The sequence below is a fragment of the Protopterus annectens genome, chromosome 7.part0 (assembly GCF_019279795.1).
Source record: "Protopterus annectens isolate FY-2018-M chromosome 7.part0, PAN1.0, whole genome shotgun sequence".
Classification (NCBI taxonomy): Eukaryota; Metazoa; Chordata; order Ceratodontiformes; family Protopteridae; genus Protopterus; species Protopterus annectens.
Window position 1 is genome coordinate 1,611,653,313 of NC_056739.1, and position 20,177 is coordinate 1,611,673,489.

The 20,177-nt window shown below is 38.3% G+C and overlaps 1 protein-coding gene across 3 annotated transcripts in view; it reads left to right on the plus strand.

Annotated features, from left to right (window-relative positions):
• SEMA3F (semaphorin 3F) overlaps nucleotides 1-20,177 on the plus strand; it is an 861,789-nt gene that overhangs the window by 698,950 nt on the left and 142,662 nt on the right. For all 3 annotated transcript variants that reach the window (XM_044078156.1, XM_044078155.1, XM_044078157.1), the window contains one exon: nucleotides 18,323-18,467. In XM_044078156.1, the coding sequence (XP_043934091.1) occupies nucleotides 18,323-18,467 (145 nt within the window). The remainder of the gene's footprint in view (nucleotides 1-18,322; nucleotides 18,468-20,177) is intronic.

The following is a 20,177-nucleotide window of genomic DNA, read 5'->3' on the forward strand; positions in this document are numbered from 1 at the left end:
AACAGTTCATGTTCCAGTTAGATTGTTGGGATTTTGCTTGAGTGATCACAGTTTTCTGACTGCTGAATAAGACTCTCAAAAATTATTTTACAAAACACATGCACTGGCATACCTGACTAGTTACAAATGCACTGACTGTTGTACATTACAAACAGAGAGTGAAAGAAAAAAGATTTATATTAGACAATCCTGTGACACAGTAGTTTTGCTCCAGACTATACAATCAATATTCACAGCTAAAGGGGGCTTCACCAGTACCAAAGGGGTTGCATGGCAAAGCATGAAGTAATGCAAAAGCTAGACCTGTCATTCTATGGTAAGTTTGTCAGAATTTGCTATCTAGTACAAGCTTGCTGATCACGTTACACATTATGCTAATGTAAATGGCACTTTCAAATCTGGGTTGCTGGACTGTATGTACTTACTACTGCATTAGTGCACTATATTCAGGGGGAGGCAGGGTTTACATTATTAAACCTTAAAACCTTTGTCTCAGACACCCAACAACATACAGGCCTCCCTATGTCTAACTACTGTAGATCATTCTCTATGAGAAATCGTGTTGTCCCTATAGTGATGATTCATCACTATAGGGACAACATGATTTCTCATGATGATGGCAATAGTGATCATAAGAACAGGGTCAGAGCAAAGTTGTCTGCAAAATAAAATGTAAGTTGCAGTGTGTGGTCACATGACAACAGCAACAAAAAGACACTAATACAAAAACAAGAAAATTGAGTCCATTGTTCTCTCAGTTACAACACAATAAAACTGTCGTCACTTTTACTGAGTAGAATCAACTCATTTTCATATCAAATATGGTGGCCTGCACTGCATGCACTGAAGAGTTTTAGGATAATGATTTATGTTCTGTGTCAAGACTAATCAGCTGCGATACTAAACAGAAGGCTACTTACATCCAACATATTATGAACCTGCAGATTTACTTTCTTCCCCTTGTGACTTACTAATTAATTAAAACGGTTTGAGGTATGACAGCATCCAGGGTCAGCAGAATGTATCATGCCTCTGGGATGTTTGAGATTTAAACACAGCTTCTGTTTACTAATGAACATCGCCTGTCTGATTTATTTATGCACTTTCTCTACCATGAGTGCTACAGGCAAGTGTAAACCTAATTTCAAGTAATTTCAGGCATAATGCTGGAAAGCCACTGAGTGCATTGGTTGCATATACCATACCTATTTATTCCAACTTTGCTGCTCCTCCCAATTATGACCATTCTTTTTTTGTCATGAAATGTACAGAAATATGTTATCTTTGTTCTTTGGATGAAAAATGACTCTGATCCTTCCTTATTTTTATTTGGGCACTTTCTGTATGAAACCGCAAACACTTTTTCTGGAGTCTAACAGTCTTATATTTAATAAAATAAAAAATACAATAAACTGCATTTATATTATTTGAAACTCAGGAAATGATAAAATTCAGTGCCCAAAACTATTATTGCCACATGTCCTACTAGCAGTAGGCTCCTTTGAATCCTCCTCATACATCAAATAACTCAAGATAATTATAGGCCTGTGCCTGACACACAAAGAGCAAATTCAGGTATTGAAAAACAACAATAAAAAGTCAATATGCGTACTGCACTTCACAGTGAAAATCCTTTATAAACTGACTTAAGCACTTTCATTTCTTAAAAACATGTAGAGACTTATTCAAAACTACAGTGTACACATATAATCCACAAATCTAAAAGTTCACAAATCAGTAATGAAATACATTTCAACAGGAAATAAGTTTGAATTAGTTAATTTTCACTGTGACATGCAGTACGCGTGTTGGCTTATTATTATTTACTATTTTTTTTTTTTTTTACCATGCCCTCCACTTTTGGACAGTATTTTTTTTTTCTCATAGTTATTCAAAAACAACAGCCATATGAAGCATAGAATCTGCTGGAAAATGTCCAGGTACCAGTGTTATAAAGTTCATAGTGCATTATGGAAAGGGGTCTTGATATCACAAACTACATAAAAATAAAGTGAATTCATTTCATGAAACTATCAGACTTCTGTACAAATACTGCAGTGCTTGTAAACTATAGCTGTATCCTAGCACATCAGAGAATAGACTTTCTATCTCTGGTCAAACTGTTTTTGGACATTCAGTCATTAACTTACATTGTACTTTCAGCAGCATTCCTGTGGCAGATTACTGATCAGTGTGAGTTCTAAGACTTCACAATAAGTGTGCAATTCACAATAATTAGCTTGTTTTTTTCTGTTCTGTGTGCTGGAAGATTTTAGTAAAAAATAGAAGTGTAATGAACCCCCGAAATGATGCTAGATTTATTATATATCACACAAGTGAGCTGCTAATAATCAGTTTTAGTAAAAAGTGGAAGTGAATCCCCAAAACTATCCTAGGTATATTATGTATTGCATAAGTAAGCTACTAATGATGGATTTAAGTAAAAAGTGGAAATGTTGAAATGATCTTAGGTATCCTATGTATCACACAATTGAGCTGCTATGATGGATTTTAGTAAAAAGTGGAAGTGTAACTAACCCCCAAAATGATCTTAGGTATGTTATATATCACACAAATGAGCTGCTAATGGCTGCCTGAGTAAAATGTCGATGATTATATCCAAAAACAATTTATGCTGCTCAGCTGAAACAACAGTATAATTGTGGTCAGTTCCTTTATTTTGAAATGTTGTATATCTATATAAACAAATATTTGCATCAATATAATGAGAAGCACTTGTCACCTCACAGTAAGACATTGTCCTGTTCGATTCTCAGCTAGAGCGTCTTCTGTGTTGAGACATGTATGAATGGGCATACCTTCGTTGAAGGTTGTGCATCAGGGTCGGCAACTCGGCACGTAAAAATCTGCTGCCAATCATTAGCGGACCGGAGTTCCTCTGTGGCGACCCCTAACCGGGAAAAGCCAAAAGACACAACATAATGAGAAGAACTAATAAAATGAAATGCTATGAAAACATATATTAGATATCCTCGATCAATCATTTTGTTTTAGCATGACTGATAGTTATTTGGTTAAGCTCTCCTTGATTCCTTATGGGAAACTAACAGGTATGCTGTCTAGTCCTGTGAAACTTAAGTTTTTGATGTTACCTGTGGTAAGACTTATCCAATCCATAATTTATGTAAGAGCTGTCTCCCTTTGGCTCTATAAATGGCAGGCATGTGTCTCTGCTTACTGTGTGAAGTTCATACAAATGTTTTTTTTTTTTTCTGCAAGTACATTTATTACACCCTGTGGTGGGCTGATAACTTCACTGGGTATTGGTAAGATGTTATTCACACTTTTTTTCATTTAAAAAAAATCTGATGTGATAAATTAATTAATTATGAGTTGTTTTTTTTAGATGAACTAATGTAATGCATTAAAGCTGCCAATGGGTTAAAAAATGCAAAATCCACAATATTTGGAAACATAACCTTTTAGTCAATGGGGTTAAAAAATGCAAAATTCACAATATTCAGAAACATAACGTTTTAGTCAATGAGCTGAATATGGATGAAGCTTCATGTCATCAGTTTTGATGTGTCAGTTTTCAACTGAATGATTACACTTTTCCACAGAGAATCACTTGCACCAATACTTTGTGAACAAGCAGTCATACATTTGCTTGTGGGTTTCCACTTTTATCTGTAGCTGTCTGAGAGTGAAGTTGATATTGTTAAGTAAGGAGGTGTGAGATGATGAAGTCCTATACATGGTGGGGGTACTGCAGACAAGCCACCTGCAAAAGTTTTTTTCGTTGGGTTGAAGCTTCTACTTTTTTTTTTCATCCTGTTAAAGCTTCAGCCAATAGTTGCTTAAAGAGCTGTACTAAAAGCTTTTGGAAATGCATAAGTAAAATAAAACTTTCTATTTCAGGAAAAAAAAATAATAACTAGAAGGAATGAATGAAAAAACATTATGTATGCATGTATATACATATATATATATATATATATATATATATATACATACATACATACACAGTGGATATAAAAAGTTTATACACCCCAGTTAAAATGCCAGGTTTTTGTGATATAAAAACTGAGACCACAATAAATCATTTCAAAAATTTTCCTACCTTTAATGTGACCTTAACCTGTACAATTCAGTTGAAAAAAAACATACAATACGCTGGTTCCATAAGTGTGTGCACCCTTAAATTAATATGTGTGTGTGTGTGTGTGTGTGTGTGTGTGTGTGTGTGTGTGTGTGTGTGTGTGTGTGTGTGTGTGTGTGTGTGTGTGTGTGTGTGTGTGTGTGTGTGTGTGTGTGTGTGTGTGTGTGTGTGTGTGTGTGTGTGTGTGTATGTGTGTGTGTGTGCAGGCTTCCTATTAAATGATCAAAGACGCATTCTTTTGAATGTGCCTTGATCGAATTTGAAAGCACGATAAGGCAAAATAGCAAAACGGCATATAAGTGAATTCTTTCCCTGGGAAAGAAATTGCTTGACCACTTCTGTTACTTTGCCATGTTTGTGACTGTAGTGTGATCTCGGAGTTGGTATATTTAAGTAGAGAGGGTGTGTGGGGGGCACAGCCTCCTACATTGGGGTGGGTGAAGCCCCCTCTTTATGTAATGTTTTAAATTTTTTTTTTTGTGGAGCATAAATCATTTGAGATTGTAAGCTTTTCATGGGTTCGATAAATCACTGTTCGCTTTTTTTAAGCATTTGATGATTTAACATATACCCTGTGTACACTCTCTTAAACTAATACTTTTACTATTAGGATGTGCAAAACAAAAAGAAGGTGGGATTATCAAAGAGTCTTGTCCTGGAAATTTAATAAGAATATCTTAAAGCAGTAGAGAGATACTGTCATTTGAAGCTGAGCAGGAATTCAAGACAGAGTGGCCTTTGTCAATTCACAGGGTACAACTTTCAGGCCTTTTAAGAGTGAAATAAACAAAACTATTAAAATGTTTTCATGGTAGGTTGGGCGCCAGGCTGGCAACTCGACACCGTAAACCTCTACTGCCAATCATGAGCAGACAGGTGATCCGCTGTGGCGACCCCTAACCGGGAAAAGCCGAAAGAAGAAGAAGATTAAAATATAAGTATAGAATGTCCGTATGATTTCAGACCTAAACAGAATATATGGGTCTACATAAAACAATTTATTCTTTGTATAAGCAGAGACAATAAAACAACATTAAAAATAGCCTTTTTCCATTAAAATTCAAAATGCAACTGCTTCTTTGTTTTTGACAGTAGAAAGCTAGTCTAATGTGCTTTTATAGCTATGTATGTCATTAACATTCCATGAAAATTTCATAAAAAATGCTGAATAATTTTGGAGATACAGACTTTTAAATGCAAAAAGCAAAATAGCCAAAAATAGCCAGTATTTTCGGGGTAGGCCTTCTGAAAATGCTCAACAGTTTAGGGGTTAAAGAAGAACAAATACCAAAGTATTTTAATATATGAGGAGAACACTCCAGATAAAAGCGTCCCTTGTATCCCATCCATTCTGTATCTTTTGTATGACTTTAACAGTGGATTTTCAAAACAGATTCCATGTCCATTATTTCAAGTTCCACTTCAAGAAATATTTGTAACAAGACAAAAGGTTGTCCATGCCTAGACATAGAGGCCTTGTTAAGTCTAATTCCAGTGGCTGCAAAAAAAGCAATTACTAAAAAATGGAAAACAAAATCTAAACCAACTACACTTGAAGTAGTGAATATTGTCACAGAGATAAAAAGAACAAGAACTGGGATCTTTTGGAAAGGGTAGGAGTAAATTGCATAGAACAAATGGAAACTGTAGGAATGATACATGCAGAAAAATGTTTTGGAGGAATGAGATTTAAGACAAGGTAGAAAATGAACAATTTATATCATGTTGTTTTGATTACTTAGTATATAACAATATATGTGATGTATAACATTTCTAAATGTGAACTTCTTAATATGGTTTGATAAATTTAAAACTTCAGCTTGGCAAGCTAAGAACTTGGTTATATTCAACTGGACGTATAAGAGAATTTAAGTACCTTTTTATGCACTTTTTCTTTTAAAAAATACAGTATTTAAATTGATTTAAACTGTGTATGAAGGAGTGTTGAAGGAATTTTTAACTGGTTATTCTGCTCTTCAGTAACTTGAACTAAAAGCTAGTGTTGGCTGAATTTTGTTATTTGCTAGTAATTACAGGTGTGGGGGTAGCCACATTCAGTGATTTCCTGTCCTTGCATATTTAAACTGGTGCATGTGAAATAATTCCTGCTTTAAAACTTCAGCTTGGCAAGCTAAGAACTTGGTTATATTCAACTGGACGTATAAGAGAATTTAAGTACCTTTTATGCACTTTTTCTTTTAAAAATACAGTATTTAAATTGATTTAAACTGTGTATGAAGGAGTGTTGAAGGAATTTTTAACTGGTTATTCTGCTCTTCAGTAACTTGAACTAAAAGCTAGTGTTGGCTGAATTTTGTTATTTGCTAGTAATTACAGGTGTGGGGGTAGCCACATTCAGTGATTTCCTGTCCTTGCATATTTAAACTGGTGCATGTGAAATAATTCCTGCTTTAAAACTTCAGCTTGGCAAGCTAAGAACTTGGTTATATTCAACTGGACGTATAAGAGAATTTAAGTACCTTTTATGCACTTTTTCTTTTAAAAATACAGTATTTAAATTGATTTAAACTGTGTATGAAGGAGTGTTGAAGGAATTTTTAACTGGTTATTCTGCTCTTCAGTAACTTGAACTAAAAGCTAGTGTTGGCTGAATTTTGTTATTTGCTAGTAATTACAGGTGTGGGGTAGCCACATTCAGTGATTTCCTGTCCTTGCATATTTAAACTGGTGCATGTGAAATAATTCCTGCTTTAAAACTTCAGCTTGGCAAGCTAAGAACTTGGTTATATTCAACTGGACGTATAAGAGAATTTAAGTACCTTTTATGCACTTTTTCTTTTAAAAATACAGTATTTAAATTGATTTAAACTGTGTATGAAGGAGTGTTGAAGGAATTTTAACTGGTTATTCTGCTCTTCAGTAACTTGAACTAAAAGCTAGTGTTGGCTGAATTTTGTTATTTGCTAGTAATTACAGGTGGGGGGTAGCCACATTCAGTGATTTCCTGTCCTTGCATATTTAAACTGGTGCATGTGAAATAATTCCTGCTTTAAAACTTCAGCTTGGCAAGCTAAGAACTTGGTTATATTCAACTGGACGTATAAGAGAATTTAAGTACCTTTTTATGCACTTTTTCTTTTAAAAATACAGTATTTAAATTGATTTAAACTGTGTATGAAGGTGTGTTGAAGGAATTTTTAACTGGTTATTCTGCTCTTCAGTAACTTGAACTAAAAGCTAGTGTTGGCTGAATTTTGTTATTTGCTAGTAATTACAGGTGTGGGGGTAGCCACATTCAGTGATTTCCTGTCCTTGCATATTTAAACTGGTGCATGTGAAATAATTCCTGCTTTAAAACTTCAGCTTGGCAAGCTAAGAACTTGGTTATATTCAACTGGACGTATAAGAGAATTTAAGTACCTTTTTATGCACTTTTCTTTTTAAAAAATACAGTATTTAAATTGATTTAAACTGTGTATGAAGGAGTGTTGAAGGAATTTTTAACTGGTTATTCTGCTCTTCAGTAACTTGAACTAAAAGCTAGTGTTGGCTGAATTTTGTTATTTGCTAGTAATTACAGGTGTGGGGTAGCCACATTCAGTGATTTCCTGTCCTTGCATATTTAAACTGGTGCATGTGAAATAATTCCTGCTTTAAAACTTCAGCTTGGCAAGCTAAGAACTTGGTTATATTCAACTGGACGTATAAGAGAATTTAAGTACCTTTTTATGCACTTTTTCTTTTAAAAAATACAGTATTTAAATTGATTTAAACTGTGTATGAAGGAGTGTTGAAGGAATTTTTAACTGGTTATTCTGCTCTTCAGTTATTCCCACCCACCCGCCCTGTTTTTGTGTTAATCTTGGTGGCATTGAAACTGCCCGCCCCTCAGCCTGCCTCTGGGCCCATCTCATTTGCTCACTCGGCTGAGTGCGGTGAGATCGTATTCTGATTTCAGGCACTCCTACTGTGTACAGGGAGAGCATCTGGGAAATAGAAAAAAAAAAAAATTAAGCTTATTTCCTGCCTTTCTTGTTAAGTGGTACAGACTATTTGTAGGCTTCTGAGCCCCCAAGCCCTTCTGTGTTTGAGGGAAGCCTTCTAGCTTGTTTTTTTTTTTCTTGTAACTAGCCAGTTTTCTAGTTTCAGCACTCAAATCTGTTTCTTTGATCTCAGCACTTGTTCAGAAAAAAAAAAAAAAAAAAAAAAAAAATTTCATCTGCTTTTACTGTACTTGTGTTTTACCTACTTCTTTTACTTTTGCATCATCTTAAAATACTCAATTGTATTTATTACTGCTTGGTGTAACTCATTCTAAGCCTTTTGGTTTAAACACTTGGGCTTCGGACCAGTTAGTTGTTTTGCACTGAGAGGTTTGTGGTCTGCACTGTTGTGGCAGAACAGGTAGCTTACATCCTTCTAGGTTGAGAACTGCTGATTGAGGGCTCAGTGTCTATTATTCTAAAAGTGTATTAATTCTGGTTTAAGCACTTGGGCTTTCAAGCCAGTTATTTTACATTAAGAGGGTTCGTGGTCTGCACTCTTGTGGGAGGAGAGGCTGGACTCTGCCCTTCTGAGCTGGGAATTTCTGGTTAAAGGCTTATAGTGCATGCATATCTGAACTGTTTCTTACTGAAGTTGGTGCGCCTTGTTTGCTGTGGCATAGACTGGATTCGGGCCTGCTGGATCTAGCTTTGTTTGTGTAACTTGAGCACTAATCCAGACATTCTCTAAAGTATTCAATGGTATTTATTACTGCTTGGTTGTAACTTGATTAAAGTGTAGCTATCATTCAAGTCTTTTGGATTAAGCACTTGGGCTTCAGACCAGTTGTTTTACATTAGGAAGGTTTGTGGCAAGCACTGTGGTGGCAGGACAGGTAGCTTTCATCCTTCTAAGTTGGGAACTGCTGATTGAGAGCCCAGTGTCCAAGTGTATTAGTTCTGGTTTAGGCACTTGGGCTTCAGGCCAGTTATTTTACATTAAGAAGGTTCGTGGACTGCACTCTTGTGGGAGAAGAGGCTGGACTCTGCCCTTCTGAGCTGGGAATTTTCTGGTTAAAGGTTTATAGTGCCTGAATATTTGAACTGTATCTTACTGAAATTGGTTCACCTTGTTTGCTCTAGCATAGACTAGATCCAGGCCTACTGAATCTAGCTTTGTTTATATACTTGTTGTTTGTTTGCTTGTTATTTCCTGGAAGCTAATTCACCTAATACGCAACTTCTCAGCTTCTGTGGATCACTAGTGATATCTGCATTGCTTACTGTACTTATTTCCTTGTTTCACTTGAAAGAAAGTTACTGTTTGTCGTTTTGCATTTAGTTACTTGTATCACATTGCACTCAAGTTACCTGGCACTTGCTCACTAAAGCAATTATATAAGTCAGCACTAAAAATTAAAAGCACTACACCCTCACTCCCCACTGGCCCTTGTTTTCAATTAAGGATTTCCCAATATTATTCTAGCATGTCCAAAGGTCAGTTGTCAATCTCCTCTCCGGTCCAGCTGGTGAATCTGGGAATCTTGAGGCAATGTTATAACTGCCTCATGTACACAGACAACCCTCTCCTCCTCCCACATAACACAAATACTTGAGAGATGCAGCTATTTAGCCAAACTGGAGGCTGAGCTCTCTCAACTCAGGACTGGCAAGACCAGACAGGAGGAGAAGGCAACTACACACACCACAAAACCAGCCTCACATAATGCTACCACTCCACTGAATCAAACACATAAACACACAAAGACATACTCGGAGGCTCTGAGTAAAATGTACCTAAACAGCAGAGGCCTCCAAAGCAGACACCCAAACAACTGCTACCTCAAGACACCCCACAAGCAACACATAAACCACAAAAGCAGTGTGCAAAGCAGTCACAGCCCTTAAGGCCAAATACAACACCAAACATACTTGTCATAGGTGACTCCATAGTCAGACACACTGACGTCCCACTCACCAGGCTGAACAAGGAGAGGGTCACAGTAAGCTGCCTATCGGGCGCTAGAATCCGCCACATAACACAAGCACTCGGGTCACTCCACAGCAAGTACAAATATGACACAGTCATTGTCCATGCTGGTGTGAACGACCTGAGACGTACCTCCCTGGACTGCATGAAAAGAGACATAGAGGAGCTCTCTGATTATGTAGCCCAGGCAGGTATGACCCTAACCCTGAGCAGTATCCTTCCTTCACCAAGAATGATGCCACAATATAGAGACAAGATGATCAGCTTTAACAATTGGCTTAATGTCTGGTGTCATTCAAAGGGGATCCAGTGTCTGTCTGCCTGGGATGACATGCTTGACAAGCCACGCTGCTTCGCAAGGGACGGCTTGCACCTGTCACCCTGGGATTCCGGATATTGGCTAAGGCTCTTGCCACCCCATAGTGCCTTTTTAGGCAAGGCTCAAATTCTAAACCTACCACCCTAGAAAACAAAAATGGGAAGAAATTGAGGGTAATGCTGCTCAATGCCAGAAGTCTAAATCTCAAAATGCACGCACTCGAGGCCCTTCTCAGTATGGAGAACATCGATGTCTGTGCTGTAACTGAAACCTGGTTCAAGGCTCCTGAGAGCACCCCGGCACTATTAGGTTTTACCTCATATCATGCGTTCCGGCCCCAAAACCCGGACCACTCCACAAAAGGAGGGGTGTATCCATATTCATAAAGGATACTCACACCTCCAGGTTGGTGGCAACGCATGAAGCTCGGAAACCATCCAGGTGCAACTAACAATAGGCAAAACTGCTCTACAAATTGTAGCATGCTACAGGCCACCCTCTCAAACTCAGGAACCCCACACAGCCTTCCTGAAGACACTGGAGGGTATAAATGTATCTCCAAACACCATCATATTGGGTGACTTCAACTACCGAATATAGACTGGGAACATTACTCAAGCCCTAACTTTCTAGCCCAACGGTTCCTGGAGTTCATAAATTCAAATGCCATGGAACAGCTAGTCACTGTTCCCACGAGAGGAGAAAATATACTAGATCTCATTGTCACAAACATGGGGACAAAATGCTCCACACCGAAGTATATCCCTCATTGGTGAGATCTGATCATAAACTAATCTCACTGGAAATCCACATCCCCCACCCCAAACAAAAAGACCATAGTGAAGAACTTCTCTAAAGCAAACTTCACACTACTCAAGACTGGTGTGGTATCCTTCAAGGCCCCTGAGTCAGAGGAAACCACAACCCAAGCTGCGGAAGCCCTTACAAATGCCTTCTATGAACACCTCCAGGACTGCATGGATCAGGCAATCCCAAATAAAACCAAGACTCTTTCCACAAAGGGCAAACGTCCAGTCTGGTGGACCCCAGCCATTAACAAACTTTACAATAAGAGGAGAAAGCTATTACATGATAGAACAAAATCCATAAAAGGAAGTCACCCCTGATCATTATTAGTAAAAAATACGAGCACTCATAAAATCAACTAAGGCCAATTTTGAGAGAAAAATTGCCATGGATTCAAAGGACAATCATAAGGCCTTTTCAGCTATGTTAGGAACCTGGGTGGAAACTCACAGATATGCTCAGAATTAGTCCAAAATGATACAAAATCACTGAACCCACAGACATTGCCAACATACTGGCAGACAGGTTCAGTGCAAACTTCACCCCTCTCCCCTAAAGGAGAGATAACTATCCCAGCCGAGTGTAGCCTCCCGGACATCTCAAATGCGCAGGTGAAAGCTGCTCTCTCTAAAGCTAAAAACACAGCATCAATGGGACCGGATGGTGTCCCGGCTGTGTGCTACACGAGCTAAATGAGGAATTAAACCCGCACATAAGGCAGCTGTTTAATCTCAGCCTTACCACAGGATACGTGCCCAAGGAGTGGCGTGACGGCAACTGTGGTCCCACTCCACAAAGGTGGCGCCTCACGGACCCTGGTAATTACCGCCCCATAAGCTTAACAAGTCTAGTCTGCAAAGCTATGGAGAGGATCATAATGGAGCTCATAAACAAAGATATAGGAGACTTGCAGACATTGGACCCGACCCAGTTTGGCTTTGTCAAGGGAAGATCATGCCTTTTGAACTTGGTCGACTTCTTCGAAATAGTCACCAAGGCCATTGATGAGGGAAAGGCAGTCCATACAGCCTACCTTGACCTTGCAAAGGCTTTCGACACAATACCCCACTCGGGTATTGTAGAAAAACTTACCAGCTTAAATGTAAACCCATATGTCACAAGATGGGTTGCAAACTGGCTTAAGGACAGAACCCACAGGGTTAGAGTTGCTGGCGCTGTGTCAGACTCCAAGCCGGTCACAAGTGGTGTCCCACAGGGCTCGGTCCTTGGCCCCTATTGTTTGGCATCTACTTCTCAGAAGTACAGGCCAACATGGGAGGACTTTGGCTGACAAAGTTTGCAGATGACTGCAAACTGGGCGCCATAGTGGAAAGTGCATCGGACACTGATATCCTTCAGAAGGGACTCACGGAAACAGATAGCTGGTGCCAGAGCCATGGCCTGAAGTTAAACGCCAAAAAATGTATAGTCATACCCTTCGGGAAAAACAAGGTAACCCCAAGCTACCATATAGGTGGCAATCCACTAAGCACAGAAGAGGTTATCAGGGACCTGGGGACCCAGGTTGACAGTGGCCTTTCTTTTGACACTCACATCATTGCTAAAGTGGTTAGAAAGACCTTCTACATTGCCCACCTGATCATGAAGGGATTCACATCCAGATCTAGTGAGGTCATTGTTCCCCTGTACTCTTCACTTATCAGACCAATGATCGAGTACAATGCCCCATTCGGGATGTATCTCACCCGACATCTGCAGCAATTGGAGAGACCCCAAAAGTTCCTCACCAAAAGGATAAAGGGACTCCAAAATCTGTCATATGCTGCCAGATTGAAGAAACTCCAGCTCTATTCAGTCGCATACCGTCTGCTCAGAGGTGACATGTGCCTGACATACAAGGCCATGTCCAACCCGGAATTAATGGACATGCTCCACCTCAAAAAATCCAAATCCACCAAAACCACTAGAGCAAGCGACTTAAACCTTAGCACGGATATAAATAGGACGTGCTGGAGGGATAGATTTATCACTCAGAGACTCCCTATGCTGTGGAATAAAATCCCGGTCCATGTGAGGCAGAGCACCTCGCTGACTCTGTTCAAGAGAAATCTAGACCTGTGGATGGGAGATCGTAGGTTTACCCCGGGAATCATCTGTGGGTCACTGCTGGACAGAGGCACAACAAACTAATGGGCACAGTATTTTTTCATATAAGGGGTGGCGTAAGCCACAATAATTTGGGCTAGGCTTATAAATGCCTTAGGGCAGATAGCCTAGTATAAACCTATGAACCTATGAACCTATGAATGTAACTTTGCCTATGTTACAATTGATAATTCAATAAAAGTGTTTAAAAAAATATCAAAGATTGTCAAAAGTCCCTTTTAGTCATGTCCCAGGCAGTTCAGTGCATAGTACTACACAATCATATTGCAGACAATTCAGTACAACCTGAATCAAACCATATGCATTATTATCAGTTACCTAGACAAGTGAAAAGTACAGTGAAACTTTTGTCACTGTTTATTACATTTAAGTTTGTTAATTTTCCTATTGTTTAAGACATTATTTACAATATGCAGAGTTCACTGGTCATAAGCCTTAATTGCATTAGGCTACAATGTAGTAAACATCTTCACACTAGGAGAAAAAATATGCTACATTCTAAGTTGTAGTTAACCAGTGTTAAAACATTTACATTTAGAGAAGTCAAATGAATTATCTGTTAAGAATAGTTTTGAATGTCTGAAGGGTTGTCAAGTTCTATTTGACTAGGGATAGCATTCCAAACAGCAGCTATTGTTTTGCACCAGACTAGTCATTTAATGATCACATAGCCTTTGTTTTATTTGTGCGGACTACTAATCTGAGTTTTTGAAGTAATTTTTTGTTAAGATGTTAAAGGTGTGCTGCAGATTTGATTAGATATGGTGTTTTTACCTAGCTGATAACTTTGCTGTGAAATTGTTAATATGTAGCACAAAGAGATCCAAACCTAAAACATTTGTTGGGCACCCCAGTAATGAGAGTTTTAAGCTCTGAAATATGTCCATTCATTAGAACGCTGTCTGTCCTGTTAGGTAATGTGACAGCCACTGATAGGGTCCATTCATTCTTGGATGTTTGTAAACTTTTTGAATACAAAAATCATGGTACAATATTGAAGGTTTTTATGCTGATAAATATTATAAGTGTTAAATTATCTTTTGGTGTGTTTGTGTGTATTGCATTTGTTACAGAAGATGTAGCTCTTAAGAGTATTCATGCATTTTTCTAAAACCATGTATTGTTGACAATGTACTATTTTGATACGATGCTTTATTTATGTTTATATATTAATTTTCCCATTATTTTAGACAAGAGTTGAACATATATTATCTCTCTGTAGTTCTACAGTGTATGATATTTTTAGAAAAAGTATTATGCTTGTCATGACTGTAAGACTGTAGAGAAAGGTTAGAGGTTAGGTTACAAATGGTATTGTGTTTTTTCAGAAAGTAAATGTTGTAAGTTGATTTCAAAGCAGATTGATTTATTCAGAAGTTCTTCTAAAAAGTCTCCATACTACCGAAGCTGCCATACTTAAAGTAAAATCATTTAATAAATAGGTACTGAGATAGTTCTTCATGTGGATTGGACTGATGCAGGGTTACTGCTCTGTACCAGTGTGCTAATACACATTGTTAGGGTATCGAGTATAGGGTTCTTAATGCCAGGATCTAAAATTCAAATGTCATTTTTAGCACTGTAGATGCTTGTGGCAGACAGAATGGTTTAAGTGACTCCAAAACAGTTTAGTGTTGATTTATTAAGAACTGTTAACTGTTGTCTAAGATAAGCTGCTTTAGCAATTCATAGCAATTCCAGTTGGTTTATTCACTATTTTAAAAGGTTGTATATTTAAAACCACTTTTCTAGGACAAAAGGTTGTGTTATTAAAACACTTTTCTAGGACAATTCTCCTGGGGATCCATGATCCTTTTCCTCCCACCTCCCACTTGTTCTAAGCTATGGTAATCTATCTGTATAGTTTAGGCTTCTGCAGCAGGCATCATTATGAAGAACATAGTACAGTTGTGCAAGTAAAGTTACTCATAATAGTAGATGTTTAAATGATCACCATTGCAATAGCTACCTCTTCCCATCATCATCTTTATTTTTGATGAGTTTTGTATGGCAGGGTGTGGACATTCATTTTTTGCTATTTTTAGCAATGTCCTCTCAGGGCTCAGCCTCCCTCTCTCAGTTGGCATGAAAACTCTGAAGAGCTTGGAGCCCATACCTAACCTTTAGTCAGTTCAGCTCAAACTAACTATTTGGGTATATGGAAGGTTCCCTGCATCTTTGAAAGTTGGCCAACTGTTATGCCCTTGTCAAGCCATAACCCATATAACTTGAGCTACTGCAGCAGCAATCAATATGACGAACATATAATCATTACTGTCTAGTCTAACAAATAGTACATAATCAAAAAAAACAGCATGAAATGTTGTAATTCAGATGAATTTGTTTTCTGGTTGCATATTTACTTTGTGATGAAGAGTCTTGCACAATAAACAACTAAAAATTTAAAGATAGCAATGAGATAGAACAATCACAGGCAGATGTAGTTTTAAGGTACGGATATAAGTTATTCCTAAAGCAGGAATTGTTAGGCAAACTGTGCATCTCTACAGGCAGATTATTTCAGATGGTGGAGTGAAGTAAATTCTTTCTGGCACAATGATTTTCTGTGTACTGGATCTGAAACAGCAGCAGATTGTTTTAAAGGATAGCGTCCAAGCCAAAGGTAAGCAGTAGTCATTATGTAGAACAAGTGAAGTATATGCATGAAAGGGAAGCCAGTTGTCTTTTTGAAAGGTTACATACTGGTATCAGAAGCATGGACAGATTGATATAAACCTAGATCAGGTTATGCTGATGCATGAATTCAGGGCATCAATAGGGAGACCCTACTTTAGTTTCAATAACAGGACATTAAGTGCTAGGACTCTCCTTGAATGTTGAGATGGTATGGTGAGCCCATGTCCATTGTGAGCCCATCTCCAAACTCTGGATTCCACACAGTTTGGTTTGTGAAGGGTAGATCATGCCTGCTCGACTTGGTCGACTTCTTTGGGTCAGTCACCAGAGCTGTGGATGAAGGCAAGGTGCTTCATACAGCCTACCTTGATCTGGCCAAGGCTTTTGATACCATTCCCCACTCAGGAATCATAGAAAAAATCACTAAACTTGGCATCAACCCCTATATCACTAGGTGGGGTGCAAACTGGCTCACAGATAGAACCCACAGTGTGAAAGTAGCTGACTCCAAGTCAAACTGCTGACTAGTCACGAGTGGAGTCTCACAGGGTTCGGTCCTGGGTCCTCTCCTCTTTGGTATCTAGTTCTCTGAAGTCCAGACCAACATGAAGGGACGCTGGCTGACAAAGTTCACAGATGATTGCAAGTTGGGAGCTATTATTAACTCCCCAAGTGATGTTGACATCCTACAGAATGGCCTCACTGAGACCAACGACTAGTGTCAGAACCATGACCTTAAGGTCAATGCCAAAAAATGTGTCGTCATCCCCTTTGGGAAAAACCCGGTTCCCATGAATTACCACATTGATGGTAGTTCACTGAACACAGTAGGCATTATAAGAGATCTGGGAACACAGGTTGACAACACCCTCTCTTTTGATCACCACATTGCCACTGTGGTCATAAAGTCCTTCTATGTGGCACATCTCATTACTAAAGGTTTTGCATCCAGGAAGAAAGAGGTCATTGTCTCCCTCTACTCTTCCGTCATTAGGCCAATCATGGAATACAATGCCCCATTTGGCATGTATCTCACTAGACACCTGCAACAACTGGAGAAGCTGCAAAAGTACCTCACAAAGAGGATCCTAGGCATTAAACACTTGTCCTATATAGACAGACTCAACTCCAACTATTCTCTGTCTCATATCGCCTACTTAGAGGCGATCTCTGCTTGACTTACAAAGCCATGTCTGACCCAACTCTGTTATAAATGCTACATCTAAAGAAATCCCAATCCCTCCACACCACACACTCCAGAGACCTCAACCTGATTACCACAATTAACAGAACATGCTGGAGGGACAGGTTCATAACCCAGAGACTGCTCATGCTATGGAACAGACTTTACATACGTGTCAAGCAGAGCACCTCACTGACCCTCTTTAAGAAAAATCTTGATGAGTAAATGGGAAACAGAAATTTCACCCCAGGGATAACTCCAGTGGCTCTACTTGACAGAGGCACTGGGAGCTAAGGTCAGGTGGCACTATGCCAGGGTAATCCTATGGGCTAGGCTTGTAAAGGCCCCAGGGTCATTAGCCTAGTACACACCTATGAACCTATGTCACTTCTTTGTCAAGACTAGGATCTGTGCATTCCTTTTTTATTGAAGGTTAATGATGGGGCTAGGCAAAGCACTATGTCCATGTGTAGAGGAACTTTCATGAACATAGTGACTTTTACCTTGTCCTGCATAGAGCAAAAGCTTTTATGATGTCCATTGTGACATTCAAATGCTGTTTACATCATAACTTTTAACAGAACAATAATACCTCAAGGATAAATGCCTTCTAAAAAGTTGTCTCAGAACTACTATAGAAAAAGATGTAAAAATATTCTGTTTACAGCCCAGAATAAACTATTGACACTTTGGCCACAGTGCTCTGAAGGCATTACTTGCATGTAATGAGAACTTTATTGTACGAGTGAGCTATACCTCTCAACTGTTCCTGATTTACAGGGATGTCCCTGATTTTGACTCAAATTTTATCTCTGTCCCTCTTAATCCCTCCTAACACTGATGCCTTTTGGACAAAAGGTGGTGAATTATGCTTAATAAATAATGACAATAATTAAGAGCTGAGTACTTATTTTGCTTCAGGAAATGTATATGAATTCACATTCTCTAATTCTGTTAATAGCTCAAGTTAATAGAACTAATATTTTAAAAGTGTCCCTGATTGTCCCTGACTTTTTCTGGATTTGTCCCTGATTCTGTTGAGATTTGTCCCAGATTGGTTGAGAGTTACTGATAAAACAGTTTGCTGTGCAACCTGTCCTGCTGTATTCTCTTGGTAGTATGTTAGGACTGTTTGTATTCTGAGCTGTTATAAGCTGTTGCTTACATGCATTTCATTCTTCCTTTCCTCTAGATCTGTCTTCAAGGGCTCAGCAGTGTGTGTCTATTCTATGGCTGACATCCGGATGGTATTTAATGGACCTTTTGCCCACAAGGAGGGACCCAACTACCAGTGGATGCCATACACAGGAAAAATACCATACCCTAGGCCTGGCACAGTAAGTGAGCTCCAAGAACTGGACCTGGGTGGGATCGCAGTTGTTCATTCCTGTAACATACATATATGTTTACAGTTTTTCATTCCTGTAACCATACATATATGTTCACAGTTTTTCATTCCTGTAACCATACATATATGTATTTCATTCCTGTAACATACATATGTGTATTTTTTTACAGTTGTAACAGAAATGTTGAACTACAGTTGGTTCAGTTGGTTCATCAAGTATTTAGATTAAGTACTGCATGTTTACAGGATGTTAGGCATACTTGTAAGATTTTTTTCATATATGAGTCAGTCCACTGTGTAAAATGGTCCAAAAACAGTTGCTAAAAGTGCAATAAATTCAATTTAAATATATTGCTTCTATGTAACAAGAGACACTTTCAAATGCATTGGGATCCAGTCTAAGTCTTAATGTAAAAATGCAGTAATGCTACCAGAAGATGAGAGACCATCTGACTTGTCAAGCATGCTCACAGGAAGACCAGTAACATCACTTCCTCAATGTGTTTCCTTTTTCCTTTACCTTAGTGGATTTTATCTACTAATTATTATTCTTTATCACCCTTTTCTAGCAAATTCAGCCTGTCTTAATCCCACTGGGTATAGATCTAGATCTCCATTATTTCATTTGGCACTGCAGTTTATGTTTGTGTGGCTTTAGCCAAAGAATATCATATTTTTTGTCCCCTGAATTTTTCTTTCCTTCATAGTTTGTTAGTTGGGATATTTTGCAGACCCCTTAATGGTTATAGATGTCAGCTGGGTATGACAACCATGTGTTTCTGAAGGTTAGACAAACAGTCCACTTATGCTACGCTGATGAAGCCATAAGAAGGCTGAAACATGCATGTTCACAGCTAGTGGGGTTTGGCTTTATTGACATGAATTTGTCCATAACAGACTTAAAAAGAAAGAAATCATGAGCATTCAGAACTGGAATATAGCTGATACACCCGATGTCCTTAAGGGGTTATTTGCATATATCCCGTGTGCTTCTAATACAAGATGTTTAAAGAATCATACAGTAGAAACTCTAACTTGGCTAGCTTTATCTTTTAGTTTTTACTGATTCATGAACTGGGAAAAGATGTATTTTATTCACAGGGAATTTAAAAACAGTTTTTTGGAATAATCACTTCACTTAGGTGAATACTAGGCTAACTGTCCTGAAGGGCCATTTTAACCCTAGTCAGTAACTCAAGGTCAGGATCAAACTCTGTGTCATGTGTCTATGAGATAAAGACTTTAACAGTTATATCACCTAAATACTTAATCTTATCAAGTCCTCATAAATATAAATAACTATGGTTACTGCTCAACCAATTCATGCCTAAAAACAAACTGTACAGCTATAGCCTTTGTTTTATCTTCCTTTATTTTCTATCCTGCAAAAAAATTGTAATTGTCACAAAGTGTTCCACAACCCTGAAATGTCTTTTTCTAGATTTATCAGGTACAAAATAATACAATCTGCAAATAAAGCTATTTTTTTCTAGATTAGCCATATCCCTGAATTTATGACCCACTTATTTTCTTTGCCAATGGCTCTTAGTATAAAGCAAGTAAAGGGAAAAGAAGACATACGTTTTTAGTTCCTGTATGGAAAACACAGCTTATTAGCATGGAAACCACCTACCTTATTTTTGCCTCTTACCCTTCAAATATCTTCCTGATTAACATCATTATTCTGCAGGGAGCACAA